The following is an 18,129-nucleotide window of genomic DNA, read 5'->3' on the forward strand; positions in this document are numbered from 1 at the left end:
ACTGTCATCATGGCATGTATTTGTCTTTTTAAAGACGAATTACATGTTATGATTTTTTCTGACGGATATTCTCACGTTAAAGTTGATTTCATGTAATCGAATGAACTATCTTATAAGTAAAGTCGTCCCAGGAACGCAACTCAACAATATTGGCAATATCATTTTAAAGTCGTCTACTTTAAAATGTATAATGTATGTCTGAATTGTCAATATAGATGAGTCAGATAAAATTAAATTGTTAGAAGAATTTTTCACTAAGTAACAAAAACAAAATTTGTTTAATTTACTAATGTTTGTATTTTGAGAACGATTTCCGAAGTGGAAATTGAAACGTCAATAAATGTATTTTAACCTTTAATTGTGGCTTATTCCCATTTAAATATTAATTAATGTAAGCTATGTTGTTCTAATTTTTGATCCCATGGATCTGTTAGGTCGATGATAGATTCTGCATTTGTTTTGTACATTTTGTCTACAATTTCTTGTCTTCCTGCCTATGATTTCTCGTCATTATAAACACAGACTGTCACAACACTAGAGTTCCTCTAAGACGATTATTTTCGGTACTTGTAGCAAAATGATTTGCTATTTCTTTAATCATAATATATTCTAGTTACTACGATTGGTTCTAGTCAAGCTCTTTATTTGTCCAAGGCTGATTATATACATCTGCTTCGTCTACTATTTTCAAATTATTGTTTGCTGTGGCAACTTTTCCATTTTTATATTTATAAGATCAAGATAAGATCAATCACTCAGTATAAGGCATCGAATGTTTGCCGCCCTTACTTAGAGCTCTTTGACTCGCTTATTGCAGTGAATGACTCCGCATTTTTCTTGTGTATTCCAAAAGTTTGTTGTATGCTTTCGTTACAATTTTATTCCACCTATTTCGATCTGTGCGTAGTTCCCTGCAGTTTCTTACTTTTAGGATTTCAATATCTCTCATAACCTGGTCCTTCCATCTCTCTCTAGATCTTCCCCTTGGTCTTTCAGCTTCTGGCTTCCATCTAGTGTCTTTCTTAATCAGTAGGTATTTTTCCTTCTCCTTACGTGTCCCAGACATCTCAGTCTCTGTGCTTTAGTAAGTTAAATTAAACTCAGGTTAAAATTATTAACAAACGTTCTGGTAGACCAATCAAAAAGGCAGATAGGGTTAAGTGCCTGTAGAGTTGAGTTAAAGAGATGAAACAGCCAATAACACTAAAGGACCACAACAGATCTGAAAAGGTCGCAGTGGAATAGGCCAATAGGCGACCTCTGTAAATCTATCTATCTAGAGTTTAGTTTAGTTTCTATAACTGAAGTATAAATAAATAAATAATGTAAACTACATCTTAATCTTTGCCGTTTACTGTTGATCCTGACAATATATGGCAATCCTACTATCACATTAAAGCTCATAAGCCACAATATGATTCTTCACTTATTGAAAGTTTGTTTCATGATTTTTTAAAGTATTCTAGTTATGTATTTAGTTCTTGAACAATTCTACAGGTCGTTTGTTTCATTTCGTTTACATACATTCTTATTAAAACAAACAAATAACAACAGAGACAAAATAATGTTAAAAAAATGTAAGTAAATTAAATAAAGCAGGTGTAAGCCTAATTAGGATTTTTATAGTAAAAACCAGTCTGTAATCATCACGTTCTTACATTAACTAAACAATCAACAGGTTACAAATACTTAAAATCGACCACCATCATCAACAAACAAATTTAGATGACTTTATTATAATCCCTACGACAGGTGCAATCCATCCGATACCCTTATCCTCTTAACAACATAAAAACTAACAAACAAAAGCTTCAAGTAGTGTTTTTACAACCTTCTAATAACAAAATACAACGATCCTGTATTTTATTCAGACCTGCACCTGTCTCGGTGTATAATATACAAACAATAGTGACAGAATTGATATACGGTAATGAGGGTTTTTATGTGATAAATATAAAAAAATCAGTCAACGTAAAATAAAATAATTAATGTACAGTATACTTCAGCATTATTGATGTAAACTTTCAGATTTTTCCATTTTGTGTACGAATTTATTCAGATCATTTGTTTATTTGGTCAGATCTACAAAGTTCTATACTGGATTCATTTTCAAAGCAATAACATAAACACAGTGGAACTTGGGATTAGAGAGTGGGTCTCTTTGTTATTGGTATAGGATTTTTGGCATTGGTCAGAAATTGAAGCAAATCTTCGTCCGATGACTAATATTTACAGATCTGCACCGACTGTTCACGTGATTCAAACGTGTTATGATTTTGACGATACTGGTCTTGGAATAGAAAATGTTAGAACATTTTTAACAAGTCAATAGTCCGAAACAAAATACAAACAAAAAATGAAATATTATATATTCCTACCGAAATGACACAAGAAACTATAAAACAGTCATCAATAATCAATACTATAAGAACAGATATAAAAATAAACAAAAATCTCGTTTTGGCAACTAAGTGAGACACAGGAATAAATGGTAAAAAGAGTCTCAGTTGAGTATTGCGACTGAAGACAGACAGAGTTTAGTTAAAATAATATCTGGATCATAATAAACCGCCCTCTACAAAACAAAAATATACTGTGTACAACAGATAAGAGTTTTTATATCTATAAATTCTGTCACTGTTGTCTAAAAACAAATCTAAAAACATATATAAGTTATATATATACAACAAAAATTTAAAAAAATTACAACCAATTCGGTCCCAAGGAATTGTCTAAAATATTCACAGCGTCAAATCTTTCCATTTCGTTAAAGATCTGTTTAAGTTCAGTCAGGGCGTTGTTGCCTCTATTCCGGGCTTCCCACAGATCCAAAATACAGTCCGTGGGAGAGGGTTTAATGGCAAAGAAGTTAATGTACCTATCGACTTTGAGGGCATGTGCTAGCATTCTCCAGTCGTTGCCTCGTTGGATAGGAGGGTCTAGACATTGGCAAAGTTGCTTTCTGAGAGGTTTTGTTAGTCTGAAGTTGAAATCATCGCAGGTGGATACTCCTCTGTCGGTTACTATCATGTTTTTAGTATCGAGTCTTTTGGCACTTTTCGCGTATTCTACGCCCTTTCTGCTGTCTGTTGATTTAGTAGTTTCGCACATTTTTGGCACAAATTCGTTATGATTAAACTTTGCGGAACTGGTTTTCTCAGTACTAGTCTCAGCTCCGTCGTCTTTACAATGTATGTCGAATACCTGTATATAGTCAAAACCTTTTTGATTTACCCTAAGTTTAAAGTTAAGAAACCTGCTTAATTCAAAGCTTTCTAAGGTGAAAGAACAATGTAGGCTGTTACTATTAGCTTGCCACAAGTGCTTGAAAGGAATTTCCTGATAATTCGTCGAAGGTTTGGCTCTCCAACCATCACTAATATTATCTAAAGACAAACAGAGATTGCTACCACCATCTTGGAACGTGATGGTCCTAGGTTCATCAAGAAGGTACCCACCAAGTCGCTTTTCTTGGCCGAAGACTGTCTCCATAGAAGAATCCGTATCTTCCAGTACATATACTCTTATGCTATAATCTCCGGAGGACTGGAAACACAGTTTCGGTGCAAATACAGCCAACTTCAGTCTTTTAAGAGCCGCTCCAGTGGCTGACCTGCCCACTATAACATACCTAGCTAAGGATTCTGTAACTAAGTAGACTGCGGACTTATCTAATTGACAAAAAACTGTCGTGTTTATCGTTTCTTGGCCTAAAGTGACAGCGTTCTGCCACTGCGAGTCGCTGCAGTCGCTCTGAAGAATAGATATCTGCCAATTGTTTCGAGTTATTTCGGCACAGTGGGGTACTTTAAGTACAACTGCTTTGTTTAAAGATATATTAGGCCCACACGAAACTACCGGACTTAGTTGAGTTAGACCTTCAGCAAGTTTAGGTCTAAAACAGTCTTCGTTGAGGATGGACAAAAACAGTTCTTGCTTTCTGGTTCTGGATAGCGCTCCGTCGGGTATAAGCAAGCTGACTCCAGATTCTGCCAGGTTTAGGAAACCTCCGGTGCTGGAGAGGGTAGAACTCGTGTAGTTGCCGCTGGTGGTTGGAGTTACTGCGTACGCGGTGGGTAGCGTAGCAATCGGTAAAGTCACCGTGTCTGTTGCCACCTCGTATGTGGAATCAGCTGAAACAGAGAAAAAACATTAAAATAAATACTTACACATTTTCAATTAAAAAAAAATTAGCAACATTACAGAAAAAATAATAGTTATATATTCAACTTCACCTTCACTATAAGCTTTTTAGATGATTTACCACATCTCTCTTATCTTTTGTATTGTAATTGAATATTTTGGTAGTAGTCTTTTATCTTCCATCCTGTGAGTATGTTATCTTCAAAATTTAGTAAAAAATTCTTTATAAAAGGTATTCTTATTTAAAAACCCTTTCGGGCTAAATCACGGAGGTGGGAGTTTGCGTTCCCATGAAATGAATCTGCTTAAATTTTAAACATCCTATCATTAACTTAATATCAATTTAAAAACATTTAAAGGGTTTTTACCCATGTATTTAGAGGTTTTCAACATGTATACCTTTGTAGCAGCACTGAAGATGGAACGTTTATTACGAAAATGTTCTGTGATTTAGACCGAAAGGGTTTTTAAATAAATAAACGTTCTTTTATAAAGGACGTTTTACTAATTTTTTTGTGATATAAGCTACACAGCCGACTACAGAAATTAACTTTTCCTTGTGTGCATTGTCTTCATCTTTATAATCAGCTCTCTTGTCGTTAATAGCTTATACATTTAACTCATTACGTATGTCTTCATTTCATTAGATCTCTTCTGCTGCAGCCTTTCTTTTTATTTTTGAACTGTTCTAGAGTTCTTTGAGCTGTTCTAAACAAATCAATCGATCTGCATTGATACCAATCACAGGCTACAGTCTTTAACTGTTCTTAAAGATGTTACTTCAGCCTGTGTTTTGTTCTCCTGTTTTTTTTAATCATCTATTCAATAGTCGTTACCGTAGCCGTCAACTAATGGTACGGCCATAGTTTTATAAAATGACGTCGTCAATGTATATGTTAAAAGTGGTGGAGGATAGGCTGTCTCGCTCCTTAATTGATTTCAATTTCTGTTGTACTTTTCTCTCCAGTGGTTACCACTATTTTTGTCTGCTGGTAAAAACTTTTATCGTTTAAAAAAAAGCATATATTTATCCACTTTTTATAATTTTTGTTCAGTTAAGGCTAGTTCTGATGTGGCTAATTCTCCTTTAGATATAAAAAGTTTGCTCTCATACCACTTTTTTACAATTTTTTTACAGCTTATATAATATTCACCTATATTAAAATTGAAAAAAAAATGGATATGCCTATTTATATCGTAGGAAGATAAGAAAACTACTTACAATTATTAGTAAAGCCGCTCAGTTGACTTCTTTTGCCGCTAGATGACTCCAGCGTCGAACTTGTAGCTGGTGACATTTGTATGTCACTTCCAGAGGTCAAATGTGGGACGTCATAATGGTGCTCGGATACCGATCTTGTGACAGAAGTGGCTGGAGTGGTGTAAGGGTATTCGTAACACGGTGGGACCGTTTGTGTTACGTCAGGCTGCAACGTCAGTGACTTCTTATCTGGATCAGGAAAAAACTCCGGATGGTAATCTAAAAAAAAAAAACAAAAATTAAGTTGAGACTTTATAGACCTATTGGTAATAATGTCAGCCAAGTTTTAAATAAATTTCGAAAAATTCGATAGTATTCGACATTCGAGCCAATGTCGAATTTTTCCAACCAAAAATATTAGTTGGTGAGCTACGGAGCAAAAAGATTTGGGAAACACTGGTTTAACTAATTGTATAATATTTTTTTCTCTCGTTATAGTTGCTCAATCACTGAAACCAAGTCAGATGTTGGTAAAAAAAGAAAGCACAGAAAATTACTAATAAGAAGACATACAGTGTGGTAAAAGATTGCAATGGAAATTATCATAATGAAAAATATCGAAAAACAACACAGATTAAAAAAGAAAAAAAACAGAACTTACAGATGATATTACAGGTATTAAAAAAATTAATCCAGTTAAGACACTGGGCTGAAATTCCACGTAGCTTCGGTTCTCGTTTGTAGGTTCTGGTGTGTGTACGTATTTTTTGACCTGACTTTCGTTTTCGCGGATAATAAGGATTTGAATTGGTTTTAACCCCACATTGTTTTTGATGTGGCAGTATGAACGACGGCGTCCTCTTACTAAAACAGAACTTTGGAACGAGTTATACAAAGACGAGAATGACGATCTGACATACGAGGAGTCCTTAGATGAAAACGATAGCGAAGACGAGGATGTCTTAATCAACGATTCTGCATCTGATGAATGTACTATTAGAACAGGAGGGAACAGATAATAATGAGGAAGCTATGGAAACAGATGCTACAGATGACCGTCCTGGATTTTTTGCTCGTAATGGTTTTAAGTGGTACTCGCAGCCATTAATTTCGAAGAGAACGAAGACCTCGGCAAAAAAAATTAGTTGTACATTTACCTGGCTCAAAACAAAAATGTAAAAACACTAAAAGCCCGAAAGAAATATGGCAGCTATTTTTTACCGATGAAATTTTAGAGATAATTGTCAACAGCACAAATAGAGAAATAGAAATTCAAAAATCAAAATTTCCTTCGGAACAACGATACATACAAGAAACACATAAAGCAGAACTTATGGCTTTGTTTGGGCTTTTATACCTTGCAGTACTTCTAAAAAAAAGGAGAAAGAAAAACATTCGTACCAATAAGAGAAATATGGGATCTATTTATAGAAAACTGCGAAAGCTTGTATACTCCTTATGAATATGTAACTATAGATGAGCAGCTATTAACCTTTAGGGGTCGCTGCCCATTCAAAATGTACTTACCTAGCAAACCAGACAAATATGGTATTAAAATTATTATGATGTGCGACGCCAAAACTAAGTATATGTGTTCTGCAATTCCTTATACAGGAAAAGATCCAAACAGAAGGTCTGAAGATGGTTCTATTCCAACGCAATATGTTATGAAACTATCGAAAATAATAGCAGGAACTAATCATAACATAACAATGGACAACTGGTTTTTATCGATCGAGTTAGCAAAAAAACTTGAAAATAAACTTACCATGGTAGGAATTCTCCACAAAAATAAAAGAGAAATACTGGTATAATTTCTAGATGTGAAACGCAGTGAAATCCCCTCATCAGCGTTTCCTTTTTCAAAAGATGTAACTTTAGTATCCTATGTTTCAGAAAAGAAAAAATGCGTTCTACTTATAAGTTCTATGCATTTTGGAGACGAAATAAATGCAGAAACAAAAAAGCCAGAAATTACAATGTTCTACAATTCGACTAAAGGTGGGGTCGATACGTTTGATCGACTCTGTCATCCGAAGACAGTTGCTTGAAAGACGAGAAGGTGGCCTTTAAGGATTGTGCATGGAATGTTAGATGCTGCTGGAATCAATTCTTTTGTGTTACATCAATTTCAAAGATTGCCGAATTGTAACTGTCCGTTCTACTTTTCTCAAAAACTTAGCTGATTCTTATTATATGAAGCAAAGAGTAGAAAATAACAGACTGCCAAGAAAGTTAACGCAATCTCTGAGACAATACCTTGGATATCCTGACGAACTACCATCCCAAGAGCTACAAAAGCGTTCACGTCATTGTGATTTTTGTCCAAGATCTCGTGACCGTAAAGGACGCCATATTTGTATTCATTGTGGAAAAAATATATGTGCAGAACATCAATTTAGCATTTGTGAAATATGTAAATCTTAATCTTGATTTAAATATTTTGTATTGGTCAGATTTGTTTATCATGTTATTTATTTATTAATCAAACTCTTATTTCGGTATTTACTGTAGAAACATTAAACTGTCATATAATAAACTATTTAAAAATGAAATAGTACCAAATACATTTTTTTATTTGTCATATTTAAGTAAGCTTTTATTAGGGTCAAAGGCGACCCCACGTTGTGGTTTATGTTCCGGTTCCCTCACGTTGTCGTTCTAGGGTTAAAGATGTATTTCGCAGAATATATTAGTCAGTTTGTTGACAAGAACACTAATTTTAAATAATTTAAAATTATTATAACAGAACTAAATTTAATGATTTAATTATTTAAGTTTTTTTTTAGGTCCTAAAAGCTCAATATTAAATATTTTTATTTCTCACGACTGAAATTCTAGAAGTTAGAAATAAGACATTAAAATTTTTTGTGAAATCTAAACTCTCGACATAGATCACCAACATCTCCGTTGCGTTCCTTGAAAAAAATATATGAACACCTATAAATTAGACCACCCTATAGAAATATTTCCACCGAGGCATTACCCACACATAATTAACGTATCAAATGTGAATCCCCCGAAAATAAAACGTCACTTTTTAACTTTTTATATAGACGCCTTCAATTTCAAAGACCGTCGTCACACACACACGTGTTTTTCATTTTATATGTTCATTAGGAAAGCCATAAAATTCAAGGCATTTCTTTAATTGAGCGAACATTTATTCCTCATATTTTTTCATTTGGATAACATTTGTGGAATCTATTTTTTCGAAACGATACACCGGTGGCTATATTTTATAAAAGAATGAATTGGTGTCTTCACAAAAGTTGGAAGATGAGAATAGAGATATTTCTAATCAGAGAGTAAACTGAAACAGGAGTATAATATCTCTCTTTCTCTTTCTCTACGTAAATTGTCTTGTTCTCACGCCTTTCTGTTTTTCTGCTATTATCTTCTGTTCCCGTTTCTTCCCGTCATTCCCTATTACTCCAGTAGGAGGGCAAAAAAATCGACTCAAAAGCGAGATTTGATATTACATATCCTGTTTCAATGTAAGAAGTATGAAAATAAAAATATGTAATATGCAAACAATAACTTTATTTTCATGAACTTACAAAAACTGCTATTGTATTATTTGGAGGACACATTATAAAAAAAAATATGCAATACGAACAGAGTTTCCTAAATATTTATCATTAGAAGAAACAAAAGTAAGACGTTATGAATAGAGAAAGCATTAATTACAAAAAAGAATTCCTTTACTTTTCAGTACTTAATATTACCATCCCTACTCCTAATTACACTTTCATTGCTTTGCTTCTCATTCATCACTACGCTCCCTGGTACATGATTTCTGTCCCGGACCCTTTGTTTAAGCTCATCTCAAAAATGCTCTATTTTATTTAAGTCCGGTCTCAACTTAGGCTAATTTATTGTAGGTATACTGACTCAGTCAGATAGGTGGTGGTGATTCGTGTGATATGGCATCGTGCATCATCGTGCATGTAACCACACGTTCCTCCAAATTATCTCAGATGTAACGATCCGCCGTTAAACTTCCTCCAAATCCTCCACCAAGCACGAAAACTAACTCGCTTTTCCCATCCATGGAAGTGCCTGCCCAAAACATACAAGAATCGCCTTCATATGACACAGGTTCTCGTACCCAATATTGAGCAAATCGCTTTTCTGGTATTCTATAGACTCGACGCCTCTTGTAGTTGCCGTGTATGCAGATTCTACTTTCGTCGGAGAATAAATAATACTGCCTCCATTCATAGTCGTCCCAATCCAGATGTTCTTGAGCAAATTCTAATCGCTTTTATTTCTGGACTGCAGTTATCTTGGGACCATTAGCTGCTTTTTTGGTGTTAGGTTGACTGCCTTCAGTCTCCTTTTGACTGTACAAACGCTCGTAACTACACCTCGGACTTCTCTTCTTAGCTCTTCTTTGATATTAGCACCAGTCAAATGTCGATTTCTCAGTGATTTCGATACAAGAAATCGATCATCTCTGACACAGACACTGATTGGATTAAATTTAGTCGATTTGCCACGGCCCTCTGGCTCAGGCCTTCTCTCAATAATGCTACTGCTTGAGCTACTTTTACGGATGTGGTATCCATTTTTAATGCACTTCGACGTTCTTAAAAAGGACTGATTGATTAGTGGGTTACACCTCAGCACAAGAGGTAGGTAAATTGAAACATACATACCAAAAGAAGGGAATTTCGACACAGGTTCAACTGCAGCAAAAACTAAGGTGATTGAAATACACAACAGACAACATTTTACATTGAACATTTAAATACATTTTTAACAGAATTCAGTCAAACTGTTTGGTGGGAACTTAAAAGTGCAGAAGGTCAAGTACAAGATAGTGAAGTTGCAGCTCAGTTACTCTCTGTAATACCTAAAGCATATCAAGTAGTTACCACAGCAATTAATATTATGTTCTGCCAAGATGAAACTAAAGTTACATTAAACTTTGTTAAAACAAGCTACTAATGGAAGAGGACAGGTGAAATAAAAATGATCATGAAACAAATCCTGATATTGCAATTTACCATTTCAATTTAAATGCCACAAGTGTGGAAAAATGGGATACACGCGCTATCAGTGTTGGAAAAATAAAAATGAAAATAGAGCACTCCCAGTAGAAAATGGTGAAAAGGTAACATGCTTGACTGCAAAGGAGACCACTTTAGTTATTAACTCAAAATCTATGTAGTTTTTGAAATTTGAGAATTATTTTGATACACTATCGTACGATACAGTATTTTCCGACGCAAATTGATTTGGTTCAACGTTGTATCTGTGGTTACTCGGTTATTCTATAAATAATTCAAATATTTTTTAAATTTACGCTATTACTCCATTCGAAATCTTTCTTATAAATACAGTTACAGCAACACCGACGATATTGATGGATAGAGCATAAAAATTTGTACAAGAAGAATACTGTAACTGAAAATCGCCAATAAATGTTAGTTACAACATTATTCTCTGCAGATCTTTAATAGATAATTTTAAATGGTAAGTGAAAATTAGAAAAAATCGCATTTTCCGTCGACCGTTCATTTATGATCAATTTTAACACCCTCAAAATCATTGATTAATGACCCCTATTAATGAATGATTTTCTATTAATGAACCATTTCATTATAGGCAACACAACATACATTGCTTGCGTGAATTAATTAAACGCTCTGTGATTGGCAGTGACCTGTGGTGTAGGCAACCAAACATATACCTATTTATATTCCCACTTAAAAATTTAAAATGAAGTAGCCGCTGTTAGTACTATCTGTCATTGTATGTCATTATTTATCGTTAAGTAAATAAAAATTTAAACTAAGATATTTTTATTTCTGAAAAGTACGGTCGACGGAAAAGTCTTGTAACGAACTCGTGAATTAAAATGGCGATTAACAATCTCGAACATTAATATCTCAAATTTCTCAATGTTTAATCGCCCTTATTAATACACTTGTTGGTTAAATAACTATTTTTGCACGAAATTGTGACTAATTAAAAAATAATGCCGAAATTTCTACAGAAAAATGTTTGCAAATATAAAAATGGGTGGAATGTCAGCTTTTCGCCATTTTTCAAAAAACAATCCGTCACCCCTAATTCCCTAAAACAACATATTTTAATATAAACAGACATGACTAAAATAATTAATCTCCCTCCCGTTTAAGCCTCATTGTTCAAACGAACCGTAAATAAAACGAACAATAAAATATACTTTCTCGATATAGGACCATTTTAGTGGGCAATAAACGAATGCACGAAGTCATTTCGAACAACAAAGTAACTTCCAATATTAATCTCGTAACATTTATATTACATATCGTTTGTAACGTTTTAACCGCGCTATTTGTCACAGACATTCGGACCCGATTGCCGGCTATGGCCGATGAAAACGAGGCAATCAAATTCAATAATAAAATCCGTTTATTCGACTATAAATTAACTGGTTATAATTATCACCATCCTCTGACTCGATTGATTGAGAGATAAAGCTGGCTGATTATAAATGGATTGCGCAGATAGTAACGATATTTTATTGTTTTCATTTAGGAAAACTATTCGGAAGTGTTTTTGGTTTCTCGAGATTTGCTTGATTACACAGTGCTCCAATAAAAAAAATGATCAATGACTGAGAAGTGAAAGGTGTTTTACAACTCGTTTGCCGAGTTTATTGGATCTGCCACCGACAGAGTGCCCGCGGGAATTCCAACACTCAAAAGTCACAGCAATACTAAAACCGGGTAAATCACCCAAAAGCTATCGATCAATTGCTCTACTGCTTATAGTGTATAAACTACTCGAAAGATTAATTTTTAACGGAATAAGCCCAAAAATCCTCAAAGCTATACCAATTGAGCAAGCAGGTTTTGGACCAAATCGAGGTTGCACAGACCAGGTGTTATCTCTCTGTACTTACATAGAAGCCGACTTTCAAAGAAAACTAAAGAGTTTTGCTGCGTTCATAGATCTGTCAGCAGCTTTCGACACGGTCTGGCGAGAAGGAATGATTTATAAACTCTTATGCACTATCTATCTCTATTTATCTCTACAGCCCTTGCTGTCCAATTTTGGACATAGGCCTCCTCTTCCTTCTTCCACGTCTCTCTATTGTAGGCAGTTTGTATCCACTTCGGGCCTGCGTGTTTCTTCAAGTCATCTGACCATCGCATTTGTCATCTTATGCACTATTCCTTGCAAATTCACCGTTAGATTAATAGAAAATATGCTCACCGACAGAGTATTTGAAGTAACTATAGGATCCGAAGTAAGCTCCCACAGAAAACTCAAAAATGGTCTGCCACAAGGCTCGGTACTCGCACCACTGCTTTTTAGCCTTTATATCGAAGACATGCCGGCAACAACATCAACAAAGTTTGGCTATGCTGATCAGCTTTATTAACTAGCTTTTGATGAATCTCTAAAGACTCTCCATTCGGTAGATTTATAATCAATTCCAAAATATTCCCTCACTGATTGAATGTAATTACAAAAAACCCTTGCATCTGTTTCTTGTAAAGAGAGTTCTCGTTCACGATGACGATACCAAAAGAAGTTTAATTTTTTTATTTCAATCTGGATGCAAGAACTTCTGTAACATCCTTTGATAGATTTAAACCTCTATCTAAATTATTTAATTCTTCTTGAATAAAAAGTTTAAGTGAGCGATCTTCATCAGGTTCATATGCCGCATCATATACATTGTTCTCATTGTCATTACTTTCAGTCACAGTCACGTTTTGTAGAACAGTAGGAGGGGCAGCAACAGGTATAGTGACGCTATGACCTACTGGTCTAATAGCAAAACGTAAGTTTCTTCTTCATTCTTAATGTCGTTATCGGTATTCCAAAGGACATAGCTTTCTTATATTACCTGTTAACAATAATCACAATGTCTCCACACAAGTTTGACAAATGCCTTGTCTTGATTGCCAAGTTTTACACCAAAATATGAAAAGTACACATTTTCTACAAATTTCCCAATTGATCTCGACCTCCGAGATTGATTCATTTTAAAACAAATTAAAAAAAAATATTTATCTGTAAATTTGAGTGTTATTGTTATTATTTTATTTGGCAGAAGATCGGAAGCCTTCGCAATGGTGATCGCCAAAGTCGGATAACTCTGATATGGCACATGAAGTAGTTATTTTTAATATTTTATTAGTAAATACTTACCACTTGTACTGTGATCCTTGTACTTACTAATCATTACACCCTGTATAAAAATAACGGTCACTTATACCTTCAATACCAATTTTTGCTTTTATAAAATAACTGCGAAAGTAATCACTTTTATCACTTTTTTTTCAAATATCTATTGAAGTTCCTTTAATAATGACTCAATTTAAGTGGTATCAATGGGCCATAAGGCGAAGAAAGTGGGAATCTCCTTTCCAAACCATAATCTATATCCATCAATCTTGTTGCAGACAATGTGACGCCCTTTAAATAATGTTATTTTCTTTGAAAACCAAACTGATAGATTGAAAAAAACGAAAAAGAGGGACTAAAGACTAATGCACGAGCTTGGTCTTGCACTGCTGAAAAGAAATAGGCCAGTATATAGGTACTACAAATTTATATGATTGTTGAATTAATTTTTGCACGGAAGAGTAAAAGTTTCTTTATAATTTTTTGATAAACGCCATCTTTCACATATTGTACTAGACTCTAACACGAAATATTTTGATGATCAATTACGGTGCTAAAAAATATTTTTTAATCTCTTCTCTAATCAATCAAATCTTTTCTTTTCCTATCTCTTACATTCGCCCTATGCCGTTATTTCCTTCGTTTGGATTTCCTTAAAAATTAGTTTTTAACGCTCTCTTGTTTACTTTTCTTCTTCCATTCGTTGAATTGAGATATAGCCATCACATTTTTTTGTTTTGATACGCTGATAAGTTTTTGGTTATTTGTACATTTGATATCCTTTACTTCCACAGTAGGAGTCTCGCAAGGTTCCATTCTTGCACCCATACTATGGACAATATTCAATAGCAACTTTCAAAATCCCAGAAACACCAACACTATTACGTAGACAACAGTACTCTCGTAAACACATCACGAGATACAGATGTCATCACAGGGCGTGCTCAAACTCACCTGAACCATATATATATATATATATATATATATATATATATATATATATATATATATATGGTGAGGAAGATGGAGAGTATCACCACCCAAGTAAAACACAACTTATACTCTTGAGACATTCAACCACTAGAGGCTACCACACACAGACTGCAGTAAAAATAATTAACTTAAGGCTATGGGGAGACTGATTCCAATACAAAGATAAGATCAAGTGGTGTGTATGTGTGGTGATTTAAGAGTTGTGTTCGCCAAAACAGTACACTGAAGACAAGCTCTGATAGGTTTATTCATCATCATTTTCATTCGTTATCATTTTCTTTATTAATTAGGACAAGAGCTACTTATTTGACTTTTCTCTTTTTCATGACTGTTTCTCTCATGATTATTGATGCATCGCTGTGATATTTTTCTGACGGGTATTCTTAGGTTAAAGCTAATTTTTTTGTACTCCAGTAAACTATCTTCCAATAAAGTCGTCCCAGGATTGCAACTCAGCAATATTAGCAATATAATTTTAAAGTCGTTTACTTTAAAATGTATAAATATATGTCTAAATTGTCAATATGAATGATTCAGATAAAATTAAAAATTACTACAAGAATTTTAGTACAAAGTAATAAAACAAAATTTTTTTAATTTCTATTTTGAGAATGATTTCCGAAGTGGAAATCGAAATGTCAAAATAAACTTATTTTAAGGTAAAAAGGTAAAATTGTGACTTATTTCCGATAAAAATAGTAAATTGTAGTTAGAGGCTACAAGAAAATAGATATAATTTCAGAATAATAAAAAGAAAAAATAATTGTCTTTTGAGTAGCAAGTGCTTCACACAATATAATTCATGTTTCTTTATATAAGATTGCATGAAACGGTACAATTTCAGATAAACCAAAAAAAACTGAAAAAATATATTTTTTTGACGTGACAACGTCTTAAATTAGGTTGTGGCTCGGAGTCACTCATGAAAAAGTGTAACGCCCGCTCACGTCTGTTACGATGAGTCACCGAACGAGAGAGAGGCCCGCCGGACCGGCGAATGCCTTGCGTCTCTCTCCCACTCAAACATGATCGGTCCGCTGCGCGCGCAGCACTAGAGAATTAGGCGCGTTGAATCGGTGCGTGCTTGTGTCTCTGTCTTTCTCGAGCGTTCTTGGCGTTGGAAAACCGAGAAAGCGTCATAATACAAGTTCACACGTGTGGTTAAAGTATCGTCAGCTGTGTCTGTAGTGAAAATGTGGAGTGCTTAGATTCGTCATTTACAACAACTACAACAAGAAAGGTAAATAATTGTACACTAATATTTCATTATCGTAAACTATGATTGATTGATTAATTGTTAGATTGACACAAAAGTTGAGAAACTGAGTTTATAGGTTATGTCATACTATTGACAAATGTTGATAGTGTTAAGTAAATTATTAGTTTAAATCACTCTGCAATCAATCGTAATTCAGTCGATTCAGTCATATCAATAAATATTCTACCGAGAAAAAGACGTTGTCACGTAAAATCTTCGCCCGTAAAACCGACTTTACAGGCAACCGATTTTTTTTTAAGGTTAGAAAAAGAGTTGGCCTACTCAACGCTCAATGTGGCAAATTCGGACGAACGCAAGCTAATACACACAAATAATACATACAAAACATACATTTGGTCTCTTATTAAATACAGATCAAACATCTAAGCTTTACTTAATCGAAACCTCCCACAAAGGCTTCTAACTTTGGAGACCTGTGTGTCAGTTCAGACTGTGTAAAGTAAATTACAAACCCAGTTCCCCTCCGACCTAATACATCAAGTAGAACATCCCAATCATACTCGAGAGGCTCTTCTTTCTGAGTAGGCTCTTTTCTCCTAAAAACCATCCGTGGCCAAAACCAAAAAATCGAGCCCAAAACATCCTGAAAACTCTATGCTCATCTTTAGGAATGTATACGTCAGACAGCCTAAAAAGAGGTTCCCTTTTCCACCCACAAAACTGCTGCCCTCTGCAGGAACGAACTGCCTGACGAATACGTCGATTCCCAGAAGGTAATACCTCTTTTTACCGCCCTAGATAATTCTCTAGACTCCCTCGCGCGCAGGACACCAGATAACCCACCACCACCAAAACCGTCATCACCAGTGGTTTCCATCACCCAATGAAGACTAGTGCCGCCACACACTTCCAAGAACATGTCTTGAATAGACTCATGAAGGTGCCTAAATGGGACAATTATTATACACCACCCCTTAGAAACACGCAATCTCAAGCTACACAATGACAACAAGGCATGCGCAGAAGACCAGTCACAAGAGGCGCAGGAAAGTATTTAAGAGAAGTACACAGGGTCTAGATTTACACCTATAAAACATTCATCACTCCAATAATCAAAAACAGAGCTGGAATCTTCCCAGTCCTCAACAAATGACAAATGAATCAACTCATAGCAACCGAGAGAAACATCCTGAGGAGAATAATAGGAATAATATGTGATTATCCGTCAGCACTAATCCACCAACTAGCCAATATCCTCACCATCCAAAACGGAATCGAAACCCTTAGCAAAAGGTATGATCTACGGACTATCGAAAGGTCAAACATCAGAGCAAAGGAGGTTTTCAAAAACGAATAGTTAAAAGGCAACTATCACTAGTCTACGACCTCCCTGGTTAAAAAAAAGCCCGGGGTTACAGTTTAGTCAAGCTGACTTGACAATGGCAAATGATGTGATCTTGCCGAAATATCGTCAATTGTTTTTCTGTAAACCAAAGTTATTCAACGCAGCCAAATCCGTGAAAACCACAGAAATCATAACTATAGATAATATATATATACATTTTACTTAATACTTATTAATATCTTCTTATTTTCTATCTCAAAAATGAAGCTACTCCAGTATCACTGGTCTACGACCTCCTTGGTTAAAAAAAGAAAACCCGGAGTTACAGTTTAGACAAGCTGAGAGATTAACGACGTTTTCTAAACCGTTTATTTCACGGGTCGTGATCTTACAACACCGTTCACGTGTTTCGGAATATAGTTTCCCATTCAAAACAAAAGTCACTGGAATCTCTCGATGTTCTCTAGCCGAGTAAAAAATAAACTTACATTAATCAGTCTATAGCATCACTTTGCCTATTTTTTAATCAGCTCGGTCGAAAAAATATTTGAATTATACTATGCACGTGCAATAAATCTATTTATAGGAGGAAAAACGTAACTATAATGCAGATTTTAGTGGAAACTCGTTATTGATCAGTCTTTTAATATTAAAATAAATATCTACTCCAGTTATAGAACAGTGTTTATTGTCAATTTTTATAAGAGTCATTCAAACATTTGGCTACTAATTTTTTCGGATGGGATAGGTTGGCGTACAATTGAAACTGTAACTAGAGAGTACCCTATAGAGAGTATTTTATAAATAATAGTATCACCATGTTGTTGACAGTTATGGAGTACGCATTTAAACGGCTAGAGTGGGAATCAAAGGGTATTAGCATCGATGGAAAGATATTCAATCATCTCAGATATGCCGATGATATTGTTCTCATAACAGACAACTTAGGAGAAGCCAGAGTTATGCTACAACAACTACAGCAAGTAACCCAGAAAGTCGGTTCAAAAATAAACTATGGAAAAACAAAAATGATGACCAATCTCGTCCCCAATGAGCTAATAGAAATCGAAAAGTCGCACATAGAACTTGTGGAAA

At 34.7% G+C, this 18,129-nt stretch overlaps 1 protein-coding gene across 2 annotated transcripts in view; it reads right to left on the minus strand.

Moving 5' to 3' along the window:
* Positions 1-299: 299 nt before the first annotated feature.
* unc-5 overlaps positions 300-18,129 on the minus strand; it is a 912,443-nt gene continuing 894,613 nt past the window's right edge. For both annotated transcript variants that reach the window (XM_072527515.1, XM_072527514.1), the window contains 2 exons: positions 5,366-5,623; positions 300-4,133 (listed from right to left, as the gene is read on the minus strand). In XM_072527515.1, the coding sequence (XP_072383616.1) occupies positions 2,704-4,133; positions 5,366-5,623 (1,688 nt within the window). In that variant the 3' untranslated portion in view covers positions 300-2,703. The remainder of the gene's footprint in view (positions 4,134-5,365; positions 5,624-18,129) is intronic.

This window comes from Diabrotica undecimpunctata, chromosome 3 (genome assembly GCF_040954645.1).
Source record: "Diabrotica undecimpunctata isolate CICGRU chromosome 3, icDiaUnde3, whole genome shotgun sequence".
Lineage (NCBI taxonomy): Eukaryota > Metazoa > Arthropoda > Insecta > Coleoptera > Chrysomelidae > Diabrotica > Diabrotica undecimpunctata.